This window comes from Thermobia domestica, chromosome 15 (genome assembly GCF_964235325.1).
Source record: "Thermobia domestica chromosome 15, izTheDome1.hap1.1, whole genome shotgun sequence".
Lineage (NCBI taxonomy): Eukaryota > Metazoa > Arthropoda > Insecta > Zygentoma > Lepismatidae > Thermobia > Thermobia domestica.
In genome coordinates, this window is record NC_137468.1 from 151797918 (window position 1) to 151816189 (window position 18272).

At 35.4% G+C, this 18272-nt stretch overlaps 1 protein-coding gene across 1 annotated transcript; it reads right to left on the minus strand.

The window, feature by feature from the left end:
* Positions 1–496: 496 nt before the first annotated feature.
* On the minus strand, positions 497–1117 carry LOC145671657 (uncharacterized). The gene has a single exon (XM_081740856.1). It carries the CDS (start codon positions 1115–1117, stop codon positions 497–499), a length of 621 nt encoding a protein of 206 aa, XP_081596982.1.
* Between the last annotated feature and the right edge of the window lie 17155 nt (positions 1118–18272).

Genomic DNA, 18272 nt, shown 5'->3' on the forward strand with positions numbered 1-18272 from the left:
CCCCGGAGCTCTGAGAGTGCCCCGGACGAGATCAAAATAATATGTCTTATCATATAATAATAAATAAAACAGTACCAGCAGTGCCCCCCAGAATACTACATGTGTCCTCCCCCCGGAACACATTTTCTGAAAGAACTACTATTTTCATTTTATTTCAGTATAGGCCTAGAAAGGTAAATGCAAGCATAATTTAGAATCAGACATACCTGAAATGTAATTTATTCCAGTGGATAGACTCCACTCAAGTCATCATCATCATTACTACTGATGTCACTGCTACTAAGCTCCTCTTCACCAGATGAATCACTGGAACCACCAACACTTATTATTAATTGCTCTACACACCATTTTTCAATGCATCTTGAATAACTTTATACGTATGGTTAACTGCATCTCTCCAGTTTTCTGGCGTAATTGAGGCTATGGCTTCTTCTGTTAATTTTACAACAGACGACATGGTGAAACTTTTATTTTTACGGCCAACGTACCCTTTAATTTATGCCCAAATAAGTTCTATGGCATTGAAGTGACAATGGTAAGGGGGAAGTCTCACTACTTTATGTCCATGTTGAGTAGCGATTTTGTCAATGACGTATGTGGGGAATTGGGGTTTGAATCTTTGCACGAGTTGCATTAATTCTGCTTTTCTCAAATCATCTCGAACCTCCACGTTGCGTTGAATTAACCAACGAACAATGTCCTCTTTTCTAGTGGCCATAGTAGGAGCTTTGTCAGAAATAACTGAATGGTATTTTCCGTTATCCATAACAATAATGGATGGCGTGTGCAGTTCGGGGAGAAGAGATTCCTGAAACCACTGAAGAAATTTCGTTTGGTTCATTTCCTCATGATAATCTCCTGTTTTCTTCGATGTGAAGAGAAGGGAGCAGTTTGGGAGGAACCCAGAAGACGTACCGGCATGAAGAAGTATAATCCTTTCCCCTCTACCTAACGGCAATCCCATTGTGCCCTGAAGCGTGTCGTCGGTCCATCCTTTACTAACGCTGTGGTTCACGTTCACCCAGGTTTCATCAAGCCACACTATATTATCAAAATTATGCTTTAATATTTCCCGAAGAAATCTACATCGCCACGCAGAAACGTCCGGCTTCTCCATTAAAAGTCTCCTTCCATTTATTTTCTTATACGAAAACCTCAACTTTTTAATAATACTGTACAAGGATGTTTTGCTTCCTTGAAAAAGTTCGGCTTCTTGGAGTGACGCGTGTAATTTCAGGAGAGTGGGGTGCTCCTTCTTTTGATAATAAGAATAAATATGTCGCCGTATAGCGTCTTTTTGGAAAGTATCCAAATTCGTCACACGTTTACTTACTTTTCTTTTCTTGCCTAGAGTTTCTAATTTTGAAGACCCGGATTGATTTTCTTCATTTTCGAACTTCTTGCCAATTTTCACGATGGTACATTTATTTACTTTTACAGCAGCGGCAGTCCTGTCAAGCACCTTATTTACAGGGATAATCGGGCCTCCATTGTCCCTTTCCTGTTCGAAATAGTCCCGAACCGAGCAAATAATTTCCCTTGATTGTCCTTTAATAGGAATACCTTTTCCTAAAACGTTCTTTCTTTCAGAAGAATGTGTTCTCGGCCGTTTTGCAGGGAGAATGTCCTCCATTTCACTGGACATTATTTAAAATAGCCTATATATTCGTTATATACACAAATATAAATATATATACACAAACACACAACAGCACACGATATATACAACAAAATATCTCACATATACAAATATATTTATAGAATTGTACACAAAGATAAAACTCAAATGCACAAGAATAATCTAGAAATCACTCCCACACACAAGGAAACGAAACACTAAAAACATCTTTTCTTTCTGAAAACACGTGTTTACTAGCGGCAACATTGGAATGTTAAGGTCTGTTGCCAAGGAAACCCTCCACCCACTGTTGGTAAAAGGGCGTTTATGATTCGACCCTCGCTGAGTGACCGCAATAACTGTGTGACGTAGACTCCTTTCTTCAAAACAAACTTGCACGTGTTTTTGAGCTGTCAATTTGCTTCTTGTTTAGAATGGACTTTAGTACCGTGTTAACTCAGAACATTGCCGATTGTTTACAGCAATGTACGCTTTATTTCGTGTCTGTCTATGAACAGTTTGTTTTGCAAGTGTAATTTCAGCAAGATGTTTTCATTTGTCTCAGGTAATATCGGTGCAGGTTTTTTTTTTAAGTCATAGTACAGCGACACTGTTTGTTTATCTTCTTATGGACTAAAACTTTTGAGTTTGGAACTTTATATCAACTTTGGAGACTATAGCTTTTACATTTTATTTTTCTATCTTCATCTTGCACTTTGGTCAGGGTTGCCATTCGTGCCGGAAAATCCGGGATCGTCACGGAATCGAGATCTGCGTCCCGGCGTCCCGAAAATATTTCTCGGGACGATTAAATGTCCCGGATTTCAGCGAAGAGGAAAAGAAGGTAATATTATAGTTTGCTTACAAGCGAATATAATATAACAAACTTCGCCAAAACATATTTCCAATGAATTAATCGTTCTATATGTAAAAAAAAAAAAAAAAAAAAAAAAAAAAAAAAGTATACAACATGTGAAATTAAACATCATACCTTGAATGAGCTGAAATAGACTGAAAACCACGAAACATAAGAGATCCTGAAGGAAAAAAAAAAAAAACAATTTTGCTTACCAGAGGGAGGAAGTAAATCATCTGCTTACGTTTGCTTAACTAGGGAGAAGGTCTAATGAAATGACTAATAACGTGATAACGTAATACTTGAACAACTCTATCTAATGGAAGAAAGTAAATTACTATACACTTTTTTTTATTTTAAGCATTTCAAAGATTCTCGTAATTTAGTAGCCTCCCGGATTTACATTTTTGAAATATGGCAACCCTAACTTTGGTTATTCTATTTTTTGCTTCAGCCATCTTATGTAGTAATACTTGAGTTCGTATAATACAGATCATGTAAACAGTTGCAAGATTTATTACATGTTTCTAGTAGTATTCTAGACTTTGTACAGGGTGCGGCACGTAAAACCGGCCCGTCGTAATATTCTGGTATATTGTGTTTTTGGCAACACTTAAATAATCTACCTTCCTACCAAGAGATGGCGTGTCGAGGTCGGGTCGACTTACGTGACCTGCAGCAGTCACGTGCAGCCGCAGCCAGTGAAACTTGTCGAAACCAGTTGAGAAAAAGGCCTCGTTGTGTTAAGCCGGGTGAGTGTCAGTGTGTGATAATGCCGTATTCCATACCCGAGCGTGTTGCCATTGTTGAAGGGTTCATTCTCACTGGATCTTTTGTGAAAACAAAGAATTTGTTTCGGGAGAAATTTCCAGGACGTTCTGTGCCAGCAAAAAGCACCATTCAGGAATTGATTGAAAAATGGCGGCGTACATGATCGGTTCAAAATGCTCCCAGGAACAGTGACATGTATATGGGAATCCTGGAGGAGTTTTATACACACTTGACCGAAGAGGAGCGTCAGTTATGTTACTTTCAGTAGGACGGTGCAACATGCCACACATCAGCTGCATCATTGTCCCTTGTGCATGAGATGTTTACACCAGAGAGGACAATCAGCAAAGGCTTGTGGCCTCCTCGGTCACCAGACTTGTCCACGTGTGACTTTTACTTATGGGGACTGTTAAAGGGAAGAGTATACGAAACAAATCCACACACAATTGAAGAACTCAAGACCAGGATCCAGGATGTCACCAATAGCATTACAACACAAGAACTGACAAGGGTATATATGAATCTCCTCAATCGTGCTCACATGTGTGTCGAAGTAGGCGGAGGACACTTTCAGCACCTGCTGTGAAGGCTGCTGTGAAGGTGAGTAGTCATATTCAATACATTACATTTCATTTATGTGTTGTAGTTAATCATATTCAATATATTACATTTCATTTTATGTGTTCACTTTACGGGCCGGTTTTACGTGCCGCACCCTGTATTATTAAATGCACGTGTTAGTATATACGCCACTTTGTAACACTTTTTTTCTTTTACCTTGGGTACAAAATAGAAGTGAGTCGCATCATTACCACATTTTCTTCTATACGCAGAAAAGGTTACCCTGCAACGCACATGTCTTGTTTGCGTTTCATAAAAATCAAGGCCATAAAAACTCAAACACCCTTAACACGGCCTATTTACCTGCACCTACCTTATTTAAAAAATATTATATTCTACACTTAGAAGGAACAATAATAACACATACCCATGAAGCTGACAGTGATCACATGTGTAATGGATATCTGTTGATTCGATAGGTGTGCAGTTTCATGAGCCTAGCCATCGCAGGATTCACATTACACCCAGCCTTCATTGAAGGTTTCACCACAGATTATGCATTCAGTGGTGCTTTCCTGTTCGTTTGGTCGTAATTTCTCTATTTCGGTGTGGAGGTTCATTAGCTTCTTGCGACCTTCCTTTAGTAGTTCGTGTGCTGATGTCACTTTTTTCTTTCAATTTGCGCCTTATATGATGAAGATATTAGTATCACACTTCCTCCAGTTCTTCTGTTTCGTGACGCTAAACGCCTCTTAAGATTTTCCTGCAGTAATGACAACTGTTCACTAATGGAGATCTCTTCACTAGTTGATGGACTAGAAGATTCTGATTTCTTGGTCATATATGGAAAACATGGATCCACTGCAGACGACGAAAATGAAGTACCCCCTTTTCCTCAACTGCACTTGAAGGTTGTGGGTCTTCACAGGTAGGCCTAGTGTAACATCTTGCAACACAAATCACGTTTGCGGACAAATAGTCGGTGTCTGTGAATATCAGAAGGTTCAGTGAATATATACTGGTGCACGCAAAATCAATTGAGAGCCATGTCCATGCGACACATCTTGCGATATGCCTCTGAAACAAGTTGCGCTACATCCTATTCTGTTATCTTTACTCCAGCATTCTTGCGCATCACAGTGAACATGCTTAGTTGTATGCGCCTTTAAACGGTTTCATAAAACTCTTGTCAATGGGTTGAGTCTTGTGAGTGGTATGTGGAGGAGTACTGAGCACTGGAGACTGTGATCCCTCGCATATTGAATCACTTTCAGTTCTTTATGGCTGCCATGTTCATAAAGAATTAGCAGAACTGAGCTCTGAGGGAAAGGATGACAGAATTTCACAAGCGTTGCAACAAGTTGAAAAACGTATCACACGAATCGAACCAGTACTTTCTGCTATCGAGCAATGCTCTCGGGTGAAGCATCAACCATCTGTCTTTCACTCATTTACTGATGCGGAAATATGAAGAGGGGTTGTAAAAACTATACAGTAGCACTCATATAGAACCTCAAAGTTATATTTCTACCTCTTTCGCCTGACGTCAACTTGCTCACAATTCCTTTCCCTTTTTCATGTATCACTTTGGGATGATACGACGATACACAAGTCCCATCCACGTTTAATATTTGTAATGGTGGGAAAGAATATTTCTCCATAAGTGTGCACTAATTCGAAAAAAAAAATTTGCAACTTCTTCCTATTGAAATTTTTTGATCTCAATACACTGTAGACATAGGAGTTCTAAGAAACAAATCGGGATGTCACTTCATAAACTCGTAGTAAACATCTTTCACAGAACTCTGTTTATCTTTGTTGAACCTGTGATTCATTTCCCAATCTTCGGTTAAGTCAAACTAACTTCAGGTATTCTTTTCGTGATAATGGCATTATGCTATTAGTTAACTGTTTCACATACTACTTCAGCTCTTTTTTTTCATACATATCCTGAAAAGTATTTTCGAATCTCCTAACTTACGTGCAACACGTAATTTCATTATTTGCTTTCACTGAGACGTTTGTCTTGCACCAAATCTGTTTGTTTGAAGTGCCTACGTGCACTATTAGCTGAGAAAAATGCGTGGGACGGGTGGTCTGATATTAGCAATTCTACAACAAATAAGAGACGTAGATATCAAACCATAAAGTTTAAAGAAAAGTGTTTCTTGTAAAAGTTGTTTCTTTCTCAATAGTGCTTCCAAAGAAATCGAAATTGATACCACTTTCCATTTGAAATTTTGGAGTTAACCCCCGTAGTAGTATTCCCGCTACGCCACTAGATAGGGAAGCATCACCATTTGATTCTTGAGATACGATTTGCTAATTCAATTTTTTGTTTGAAATATCTACATGCACTACGAGCCGATAAAAATGCCTGGGACGGGCGGTCTGATACCGTGTACAATATATATATATATATATATATATATATATATATATATATATATATATATATATATATATATATATATATATATATATATATACAGTGGAGTCTCGTTAATTCGAACTTGGATAATTCGAAATATTGGGTAATTCGAACAGAAGCCCATTCCCCTTGAAAACTGTATTGAAAATAATAGTAAAAAAATCGTGGATAAATCGAACTTTTGAAACTATGTTTTGGATAATTCGAAATAAATACAGTTGGACAGTTGTAAACAGAGAAATACAGTTTTAACGTTTTCAGTTATCCAGATGCAGCCATAGGGAAGAGTAATACAAAAGATAAATAGAAAATCTATATAATGATAAAGATGAAGGTGAGTTGGGGAAGAAGTAAAGATAGAGAACGTGTGCCAATCTCATCTTGTTTCAGAATTGGTTGAAAATTTAAGATGAATTATTGATAAAGTCGACCAAATGTTATTAATATCGTATTCCACGCAATACATGAAATTCAAGATTTATTGACCGTACAAAAACAATCAAATGTAAGCAAATGAGGTTTACGACTTCTTAAAAGTGAGAACAGAATATTCAAATTGTTACTGGTGTTTAATTGTTTGGGCTATTCAATGTTTGTTGTAGTGTTGTACGTAAATATATTTTCCATTGTACACGTAGTTTGAATTACGTGGAGTCAATGTCGTTTGTTAGTTTGCGGTATTCGATCACGCAAATAATAAGCTGCTTTAAAGATAAAGTCTACACCATATGAATATGTTTCTGATACACAGTACTTTGGCTTGTTTGTCGTTATATATGTGAAAATGAATGTTGTTGGATAATTCGAATTTTGGATAATTCGAAGTTTTTTCGTGTCCCCTTGGACTTCGAATTAAAAAGAGTCCACTGTATATATATATATATATATATATATATATATATATATATATATATATATATATATATATGTGTGTGTGTGTGTGTGTGTTATAACACTCTAATTCTATAGTCTGGGAAGGAGGTAATCGGATTAGTTATTGGGAGTGGCAGGAGAATACCTATAAAATAATGCGAGAAAACGATAGATATTAGTGTTGAATCCGTAGTTTTCGGGGTCGCTTAGGTAAATAATGTCACTTTCGATTCCGCTTAACTCCAATAAAGCTCCCATTAGTACCTAGGGGGGTTACGTAGTGAGGTAAATATATCGAAATCGACCGATATTAGTGTCGAATCGTAAGTTTTCAGCGTCGCTAACTTAATTGGTAGCAGTTGTAATGCAAGTTAGGTCCAAATTAATTCCCAGCGGTGGCGAAAACCCCTACTAGGAATGGCAGGGGCAGACATAAACATGCTAAAAAGATAGATATTAGTGTTGAATCAATACATCTGGGGGTAGCTTAGACAAAGAGCGACACTCCAAATATTATTTAAGTTCAGGCCTGAAGGGGTGTGTGAAATTATAACATGTAAACATAATTGAAATTTACCAATGTTAGTGTCGAATGCATAGCTTTCAAGGTCCTCAAATTTATTGGGAGCAGTTCCGATGACCTTTAACTTCACTCTCCAATAGCACTCTGAAGGGGTGTGTGAAATTATAACATGTAAAAATAATTGAAATTGACCCATGTTAGTGTCGAATACATAGCTTTCAGGGTACTCAAGTTCATTTTGAGCTGTTCCGATGACCTTGAAGTTCAGCTTCCAGTAGCGGTAAGGTCTGCTAGCACATCTACGGAGAGTGGAAGGAAGTAACATATATAATGATTCAAAACGACTGATATTAGTGTAGAGCGCATAGTTTTGGATTACCGAGATAAATAGCGACACTTCTGGTACCGTTTATGTTGAAGTTCAACCCATTAGTATCCCAGTGTTGGAGGAATGGTGACATGAAAAAATAATAAAAAACGACTGACATCAGTGTCCAATCCATAGTTTTAGGTGTCCCTAAATTTGTTATCGATAGCCCCTATACCATTTAAGTCTCTAAGTTTACCTCACATTAGTATCCTGGGTTTGTGCAAAGTTGACATTTAAAAAGAATCAAAATGTCGATATTAGTGTGGAGTGAAAAGGGATGAAAAATAAAATGTCTCAAATGACTGACATTAGTTTCGAATTTATAATTTGGGTTCGTCAAGCTATTAGATCACAAACGCAATGACATTTAATGCTATGTTTAAGCATGAACGAGCATGTCATTATGATTTTGAACTTACAGGAGAAGCAATGAAGGCGTTTATGCACAGCTATAAATATTTTAATGTAAATGTATAAATGTATATTCCATCGTAACTCCGGAATGCTCAAAGCAACATTCTCCAAACGTGGTAGGCATATTAGTTTCAGTGTAAGAATAAAATTGTAGCAGTAAGACACATAAAGGGATGGTAGTTGGGAGGCGTGACATGTAAAAATAATTATGATATATATATATATATATATATATATATATATATATATATATATATATATATATATATATATATATATATATTAATAAATATTATTAATTTACATTATAATGTAAAACGATCTTAGTGTGTTAATCATAGTCTCCTGGATCGTTGAAATTAATAGTGGCGCATCTACTAGCGTTTAAGTCCAAATTCATCCCCATAGGCAGAGGATGAGGGGCTGGGAGAGCTGAAAAGTAAAGTGAACAATGATTGAAATATTTGTCGGGAAAGCGTTTCTAATATCTTTGGAAGGTAGTTCTATCCACTTCAAAGTGAGCTTCTTAACCATATCAATTTCTCACCATGAGAAGAAATGGCCATCTCAGCTAGTATATATATCAACCTAACCTTCGCAATCGAGAAAAATTGTGTAAATGTATTTAGTCTTTTAAATGAAATAAGACTTGCTAAAATGTTATTAAGTTTAGAACAAGTAACATTCATTGAAATACATAATAATATAGTATATCACCCTGTTCCATAAGCGTTGAACGCACTGATTATGGCTATTTTGAGGCAAAAATTTGCCAAGTCCAATTTCGGGGATCTTCTAGAAACCAGTAAACGTCAGTATATTATTTGTGAACGCTAAACACAAATTAAGTAAAAAGTGTAATAGGAATACGTAAGTGTATGTTATGTATTAGTCTTCAGTTATTTGTCATAGAAAAATTACTTTTCAATATTCTTTTACATCACGGGGTTTACGTTCGTAAATATAGAATTATAGGCCTAATGGTTAAATGTAATATTTTGCGTCTGGTGTTTAATTCACTACTACGCACTTTATTGCACTGCGCTTCATTTGTCTAATGCAGTGGTTTCCAACCTTGTTTACTTGTCGTTCACTTCGCAACATTGCATAGTTCACGTCCATATCCTTTGGGGGCTCGTGACTTCCTTCTGCAAAGTTTGTGGAAGGCAAGTTTTTTTGTTTGGAACCACGATCCGATTTTGGGTATTCTCTATATATCTGACTACATTTGAATAAGTAAATCACATGCTACAATGCGAATATTGAGTAGTTACATAAGTTACATTGCTATTACCCGATTTTCTTAATCTGTATTTAATATTCACACAACATACCGACGATCTGTCAACACGTGTCACATCTAAGATATTATATTTTAACCTCATATTAACTTTTAATAAATTATAGTGTCCTGAAATGATTATAAGAATAAACATATATACAACTTATATATTTTAATGTAATTATTTTACATAATTTTCATGCATTGAGAAAAATAAGAACATCATACAAAAATATTTTGACCCGAACAGGAATCGAACTCACGACCTTACGATTTGAACTTTTTTACCACTGAGCTAATATGACCACTCTCGAGAAGCTCCTTCTAACGAAATATAACTGACTTTCCAAGTCAATGACATTCATATCCATTCAAGAGAATCTTTTTGTCCTTTGTCTTTTATTTTATGGAAATGTTCTTTCCTTTCATTGGAAATGTTCTTTTACATATACAAACGTTCTTTTACATACGTAAATATTCTTTTCCGTATGAAAATCAAAATGACAAAACGAGCATGTGAATACAGTTTCGAAATATTGTATCATTAAATATTTCAACCATTGTTACTTTTTTTTTTTTTACCCTTAATACCATTCCAACATGTCTTATATTTAAAAGAAGAGAAAACACATCTACAAATTTATTCCCGATTGCTATTGTTAGATTGGAGGTTAGAACCACCATCTTTGGTTTACTCTTTTCCGAAGATACCCAATGTTGGACTTTGTCTGAATTATTTGTCTGAAAACTGCAAGAAAGAGTGCGCTCATCCTTTATGGAACAGTGTATACATTCAAAGAAGCAATGCTTTGGACTGCTTACTTCACATTTCTGGAGTGACCTGTTTTGCTGTTGTTTTCACTTCTATAATGTTATTTTAGTCACACCATTATTACTCTCATAACGCTGACTAATATTAACTTTGAATACACTTTCCTAAGAATGGCGCAGTAGTCGAAGATGGCAGTTTATTAATACAATCAATCTCGCTCAGGGTTGTTTCAGGAAAATGATAAATTTCAATACCTCCGGTATCCTGCTCAGTTCACACATAATTATTCTTACACTTTCGAGAAGTAAGAAATAAATATCATTGAATTTAATTCTTAACACATGATGAAAGAGGATGTACTAAGAAAAAGAATATCACGTTTACTTACGTAAGGAGTTCTAAGAACAGACAACCTAAAGAAAATACGTCTGCATTGCGGCAATAATTTCCTTTAGTAACGAGAACTTCAGGAGCACAATATCCTATTGTTCCAACATAGTGGTCAAAAGTCCCATACTGTTGTAAATTTTGGCTCATACCGAAGTCCGCCACTTTTATACTTTCGTTCTAAAATAATAAGTAAATGATACAGAATGTTCTATTATTGCTTGACAAACTATATTGCAATAGAGATAGGATATTACCCTAAGATAATTTTAATTTATAACGTTTAAAGATGCATTACCGCCGTATCTATATCTAGTTATAATTGGTACATAACAAATGGAACTTATTTTGTGACATGGAATATTGTCTTTTATATATTGAGCAATTAAATTTTTATTGTCTACAATTGATTGCAATCACTTAAAACTACGTTTATTTCCATAATAGTTAAGGAGGAAAAGTTTGTTTCAACATTTTTCATTCCTTGTGGGCAAAGTAACAGACGAGAGGGAAGTGGGATGATAATGAATGGTTAACAAAACTGAAACTCACATAGCAAAAGAAACTAATTAGAGACTCACATTTTCGCAAATAATTAAAACCGAATTGTAAAATTACCTTAATAAGGCAGTAGGTAGATCAATTTATTACAGGGGATTTGGTTTTCTCACCACAACTTTTATTATAAAAGTCTTATTACATACAAACGTATCACATAAAATCACTCTAATTCTGGTCCCAGGGCAAGTAGAATGTTCTGTATGTAGTTTGTTTGAGTAAATTACGTGTTACAAGGCCCAGACAAGCAAGGGAAGGGTACCGCAGAGCTCTAGGCAAGTTAACAGGTTTGGGTTAAGTTAGATCTGTCAGAGTTCCAAGTAAGCTAAGAGAGGGTTGGTCAGCTGAAATTAACGCCGATGAGGGTGTTACAGCGGGTTTTATATTATCTTCTGGACAACGGTGGCACTAGTGTTCCTCTTGTATCACATGACTTGATGATGGTGAAGATGTCTGTCGTCTGCTTGCTCGTAGTAGCTATAGTAAAAGAGCACATCAATTTGTTTACAAATAAGAAGCATGTGTAGGATGTTACACCCCAGGGCAGTTTAAGTCAGAGGGATATGTTTGGAGAATTGCATTTGTGATGAGCAGTCCCGGAAAGCACTAATGATACACTAAAACGATTGCACTGAACACTAGCACTAGTGAACACGAACACTGGTAGTATAAAGGGATGGTTGTAAGTAAAAAACATTGAACAGTTAGTCTTTGACCAAAGCGGTGTTTGTGACAAACACTTAATTTCCCTCAAGGGAAAAGTTGTTTGAGCTTTTGCGTACATATTTAATATAAATATACTGTACAAATCCACTGACTGTGACATTCGAAGTGTTCATCGGTGGTAGTTTCACATCAATATTGGTTTGTTATAGAGTAGTTCACTGAAAATGCAAAATACATAGTTACTTAGAAATTTTAAGAAACGGTAATGTTGGAGGAGAGTATTCCGAGAAACTCCGTACACTTTGTGGTAGGTACAAGCGATTGAATGACTACTTGAACTAGAGATACCGTCACACTAAAACCACAACTGCCTAGAAACAGAACTAAGTATGTTGAAAAATTATACGATTCCCTAACAAGAGAGGTGAATGCCGTAGCACTGGCCCAGACTTGTAACTTACATTTGCAATGATAATAATAATAATAATAATAATAATAATAATAATAATAATAATAATAAATTTTCTGACTGTAATGCTTACAGATGCAATAGTTCACAAACAGTTGAAAAATCAAAAAGGGAATGAGTTGTTATTATAAAAGTACATCATAACCCTTAATAGTTTATATAAGAAATAATATAACTCAGTTATTAGTATTTTGCTCACAGAAATATATTTAAAAAGCTATAGTATTCATATCAGAGAATGTATCTTGGCGAACATAAGCCCTTGACCAAGTAATGGCGACTGCTCTCAAACCAAACGCAAGTATGAGAATTAAATTTGTCGTATCTGTAGTTTGGGTGTGAAGAAGAAACTAAATTGTGAACCAAAGGTTTAATATAACTCAAGCTATTAATATAAACTATGTCAAGGATTATTGGCTTATCAAAAAAGAAATACAAAAGATGTTTGGAAACGAAGAAAAGCAACGTATAATTTGTAAGTAGAGACAAATAAACCTAACGTAAATAGTTAAATATGCTGAAGACGAATCATTTATCGAGATTATCATGGTTCAGTGGTCAAGGCGCTCGGCCAGTGAAGGTACTCGGGTCGGATCTACAGCGGGTATTATTTTTTTACTTTAGAATTTTTGCTGGCAATTGATCGGCAATGACGCACGTTTTATTATCTTCAGAATTTGAATACTTGGATGTTTCAATACGTGAACTTACAAATCTTCAGTAATAATAATTTAATATAAATAATTATCTGGTAGAAGATTAAAAGTTAACAGCTTATTTTCGCTCAGGTCATACGGTTACAAGCAGAAACGTGACATTTGGCAAGAATAATGCGGTTTTTGTTTAGTGTTGCCCATTAGTAAAGGAATTTCTTATCTCGTTACTAAAACAAAGCAAAAAAATTGAGAAGAGAATTAACATTTTACATTCGAGACGGGACAAGGCTAACTCAAATTACCTTTTCACTTTCGAGATGAGAATCAAAACGAGACGAAAAGTATCGTAAACATTTCGTATGAGGTGAGATTGTATTGAAATTTGTAAAATCGCCCCTAACATTAGGCTAAACTTACAAAATAGACCGGAGAAGTTTTCGGACAACCAGGACATACCCCCTGCGTATGTCCCTATACAACGATAACATCATATATACTTGGACAGAAAGTGCTTTAATGTATACACTTTCCCAAGAAAAGAAGAAAAAGAAAAGATATAGTTAACAATTATCACTTACTTGTTTATAAAGATAATTACAAAGAAAAGCTAACATAGAGATGGAAAATAAACGTTTCCTTGTTTACCAAATGATGTTTGATTAATTAAATGATACGAACCAGGTAAATAAAACGAACATTGGCATTGTTTTCGTTTTATATGGCGCCTTATTACCGGGATCTTGGATAATATGAAGTTTAGTATAGATTACCAATATAACTCTGTGTGATTTCTTTAAATAAATTCCGTCACCACGAATTATATATTATTAAGAAATAAAAAGAAAATATATGTTAAAATGGATGGTAATCGTCAATCTGCGCCAACAGGTGCTGAATGTGTAGGAAATCTAACCACTGCTATTACCGGATCTGACATTATGGAAATTCAATGCCAGATGCTGTTGCAAACTATAACAAGACAAATTGAAACACAATTTATGCAGATGGACAATAAAATGGATCAGTATACTACGAGACTAGAGGACAGGATTGAACAAATGGAACAGTCCAATGCCAGGATAGAAGATAAAATTAAAGGACGTTTTCAAAAGGTGGAACATTCTCTTGAAACTATACAGAGAGTCTTTAATGATGATGTCACATCCTTAGAGGATAAGTTGGAAGGAATAGAGATCATAACCATATTGCTATATTGCAGAAACAAATACAGATTATCGAAAGGAAGGCGACTCTCAATCAAATTGAAACTAATGACATTAGCGGCACAGGAATCCCTGTAGAGGAAAGGATGAAAACACCAACTGCTATAAATGACGAAGAAGGTGATACTAGAAACAGACGAGAAATCGTATGAGGGAAACACGTGTACTAATAATTGCATCAGACATCGAAGTTCTGTCTAATACCGACAGTGATCAGGATATACAGGATATTATCTATCAAATTTAGCGATATCAAGTCGTTAACCAAATATAGTGGTCGTGTTGATGATATGCTAGCCAGCATGTTTCTGGAAAAATTTGAGGAGTGCGAATTAGTCGGCGTAGGTAAGGCTAGTTATTTGAAAATCCTTTCCCATGTACTATTACCACCTTGTTCCATGTGGTACAAGGAAATTAAAGGATCATTACGTAGTTATGAGGATTTTAAAGATGCTCTTCTAGTAAATTTTGAAAATGATTTTGTTTTAGCCAATAGAGATGCTCAAATTCGTAATCGCAAATATGATGCTAGGATTGATAAAAGTATTGTGGATTTTGTGGTGTCAGCTTAAATGACCTTAAGTCACTCAATGTGTATCAACCAGACTCGAGAATTATTGCTTCAATTCGTATCTTGTTGCCCTATAAATTGCAGCAAATCTTACTATCTTCACAATGCGTCAGTTTTAGCCATTTGCTGCTGATTGTACAGAACTATGAAAATAATTTATCAATTCAAGGTAATGTAAATAAATCGCAGTTAGGCAATTCAATAACAAAGGGACAAGGTCATTTCCCTATACTGAATATTTCTGTAACAAAAGGCAATAAACTTCACGTTAGAAATAACTACAGGGTAGACAGAAACTCTCAGAATAGTAATAATGATAATGATCACAGGAATAATACCCTTAATAGATATAATCCCAACAGTAATCAATATAATCGAAGAAATAGACCAGAATTCCAAAGAAACAATGATGCATCTAGAGCCCATATAAGACCACCTACGACAGAATGTGCTATACTGTGAGGTTTTGCAGATATTTCGCAAAATTCTGCATCTTTAAATTAACGGAAGCTGGCTGGAATCGGGTTAATGCAATGTCAGCTAATGATTTACACGATAGAAACTTGGAGAATTAAACCCAGGAAAGTAGTGTAAATATTTCTGAGTGTGAAACTATTCCTAAATGTTCAGATAACGTTAATTACTATCAATACATACCAGTTCGTAATTGCGTTTGGTCTATTGATGATACTGTGGAAGATAACTGCGACATAGACGAGGACTTCGTTTTCTTAAAAACTTATTCTACTGCAAGAATACCAGTATCCGTTAACGGTAAGCAAATTCAAGCTTTAATAGATACTGGAGCTTCCATATCGTTATCATCATATTCATTTTGGAAAGAATTAACGAAATATATATCCAATCCTACGTTACAAAAAATTGACAATATAATTTTGGTTGATTACACTGGAAAACATAAAAAGAGAGTTAAGGGCAAAACTCAGGTGGTGATCACTATAAGATTTTGAAATCATTCTACCTCTTTTAGTTATTTCTGAATTAAAGGAAAATTTATTACTTGGTTTGGACTTTCTCACACAACTACGTGTTATAATAAATTTTCAAAATAATACATTTTGAATTAACACGATTAGCGATAGAATAATTCTAGATTTAATACCAGTTCAAGATAATTTTGAAAGTCAATGCCAGTGTATAATCAAAAGTATCGATTCAAATGAACTTATTGCTGAATCTACAAAAAATAATAACAAGAATGTACGGTGTTTTAATGAATATAATCAAGTTACTAGGATTAATCGGTCCTTAGATGACAGCGTTGAGGCAATAATACAATCTTTAGAACCAAAATATTTAAATTTTGCTCCAAGGCTCAAGGAAATCATTTTTAAACATGCTTAAGTGTTTTCAAGGGTTCCAGGGTGTTGCAATAACTTTACTTATAATATTCATGTGGATACAGATGAACCGATAGTGACCAGACCGTATCTTATTCCGTACAAATTTCGAGATGAAGCTCGCAGACAAATAAGTGAAATGCTGGAACAGGGAATAATTCGTGCGTCGGAAAGTATTCATTTAAACCCAATTCACGTAATACCCAAGAAAGATGGAAATAATATAAAAATAGTTCTTGATCTCAGAAAATTAAACAAGCATATAAAGCTACAACAAGTGAGATATCCACACGTTGATGAAATCTTTAGCTCTTTAGAGGCTAATGCTATATTCGGAAATCTTGATCTTGTAGCAGCTTATAATCAGATACTGTTGGATGAGGATTCACGCCCATACACACCTTTCTGTTTTGAGGGACAACTATATGAGTATAATCGTGTAGTTTTTGGCTTGGTAAACAGAAGTGCTGCTTTAGCGACATGTCTTAATCGAATATTGGGACAAGACTTACGAAAAAACGTCATATCTTATGCAGATGATATCCTAATTATGTGTGAAAAACCCGATGATTATTTAAATCATCTCGACATTGTTTTATCGCGTTTGGAGAAAGCAGGCCTTACTATCAATTTAGATAAATCTAAATTCTTCAAAGAATCAATTGAATTCCTTGGTTATGTCATCAATTCACAACTTACGCATTTTTCGGAAAATAAAATTCAAGCTATAAAAGATTTACCAACTCCAACAAATCTAAAAGAGACGAGACAGATATTAGGATTATTTAATTGGTTCCGTATAGCAATACCACGTTTTGCGGAAATAGCAGAACCCATGTTCGACGTCGTAAAGAAAGGAATGCCCTGGCAATGGGGTGATAGCCAAGAACGTAGCTTCCAGAAACTAAAAACATGTATTATAAATAACCTCTATCTAAATCATCCTGATTTTGAAAGTCCATTATATGTCCAATGTGATGGAGCATTAGCGGGAATTTCCGGAATTCTATAGCAACCGAACCAAACAGATGATAATCCTGCCGTGATACATTTGTGAGTCGTACTCTTAAAAAGGCAGAGAAAGGATATACAACAACAGAGATAGAATTACTTGCAGTACGGTTTGCTGTACATAAGTTTCCACCATATTTAATAGGAGGACATTTCACTGTTTTGACAGCTCATAATTCGTTACATCTTCATAAAGTTCAAGGATATAATAGTCGTCTTCTTAGGTGGTCTTTGGAACTACAATCTTTTGATTTTGAAGTAAGACACATCAAAGGAATTCAAAACACTCCTGTAGATACTCTGTCTAGGATATTCCCCAATCAAGGACATAAATTACTTTCTATCAACGCGTTGAAAGTTTTACCAGGACAAATAGCTCAAATCTCTCTACAAGAATTAATAGAGCAGCAACAGAATTTTAAAGAATATGCAAATATTAGAAAACATTTAACTTTATGTCCTAACGAATGTACCTGTCCTCGTAACTGGATGGCAATCTACGAAATGCAAGACGGAGTATTTCTTATTAAAGATTTTAAATACATTTCTAGGAGAAAAATATGTGTACCGCCCAGGCCTGTAGCCAGCCCAAAAATGTAGGGGGGCCCGGCTGAAGTTAGGGGGGGCCCGATCCAACCATATTATAGTTCATCACCATATTTTAGTTATTTTGCCAGCCTATCGTAAAAATTTTAGAGGGGGCTAGCCAAAATTTAGGGGGCGGCCCCCCTAAACCCCCCTGGATACAGGCCTGGTACCTCCTACCTTAGTTCCTCGTATCCTCAAAGCTTTTCACGATCATTTTGGTCATTCGGATACTTCAAAGTGTATTATTTGATAAGTAAATCATTTTATTGGAAATCAATGAGGACCCACATTAAGAATTACGTAAACGCTTG

Excerpts from the sequence above, each read along its gene's own strand:
- LOC145671657 (XM_081740856.1), bottom strand. The coding sequence starts at position 1,117 with ATGGAGAAGCCGGACGTTTCTGCGTGGCGATGTAGATTTCTTCGGGAA.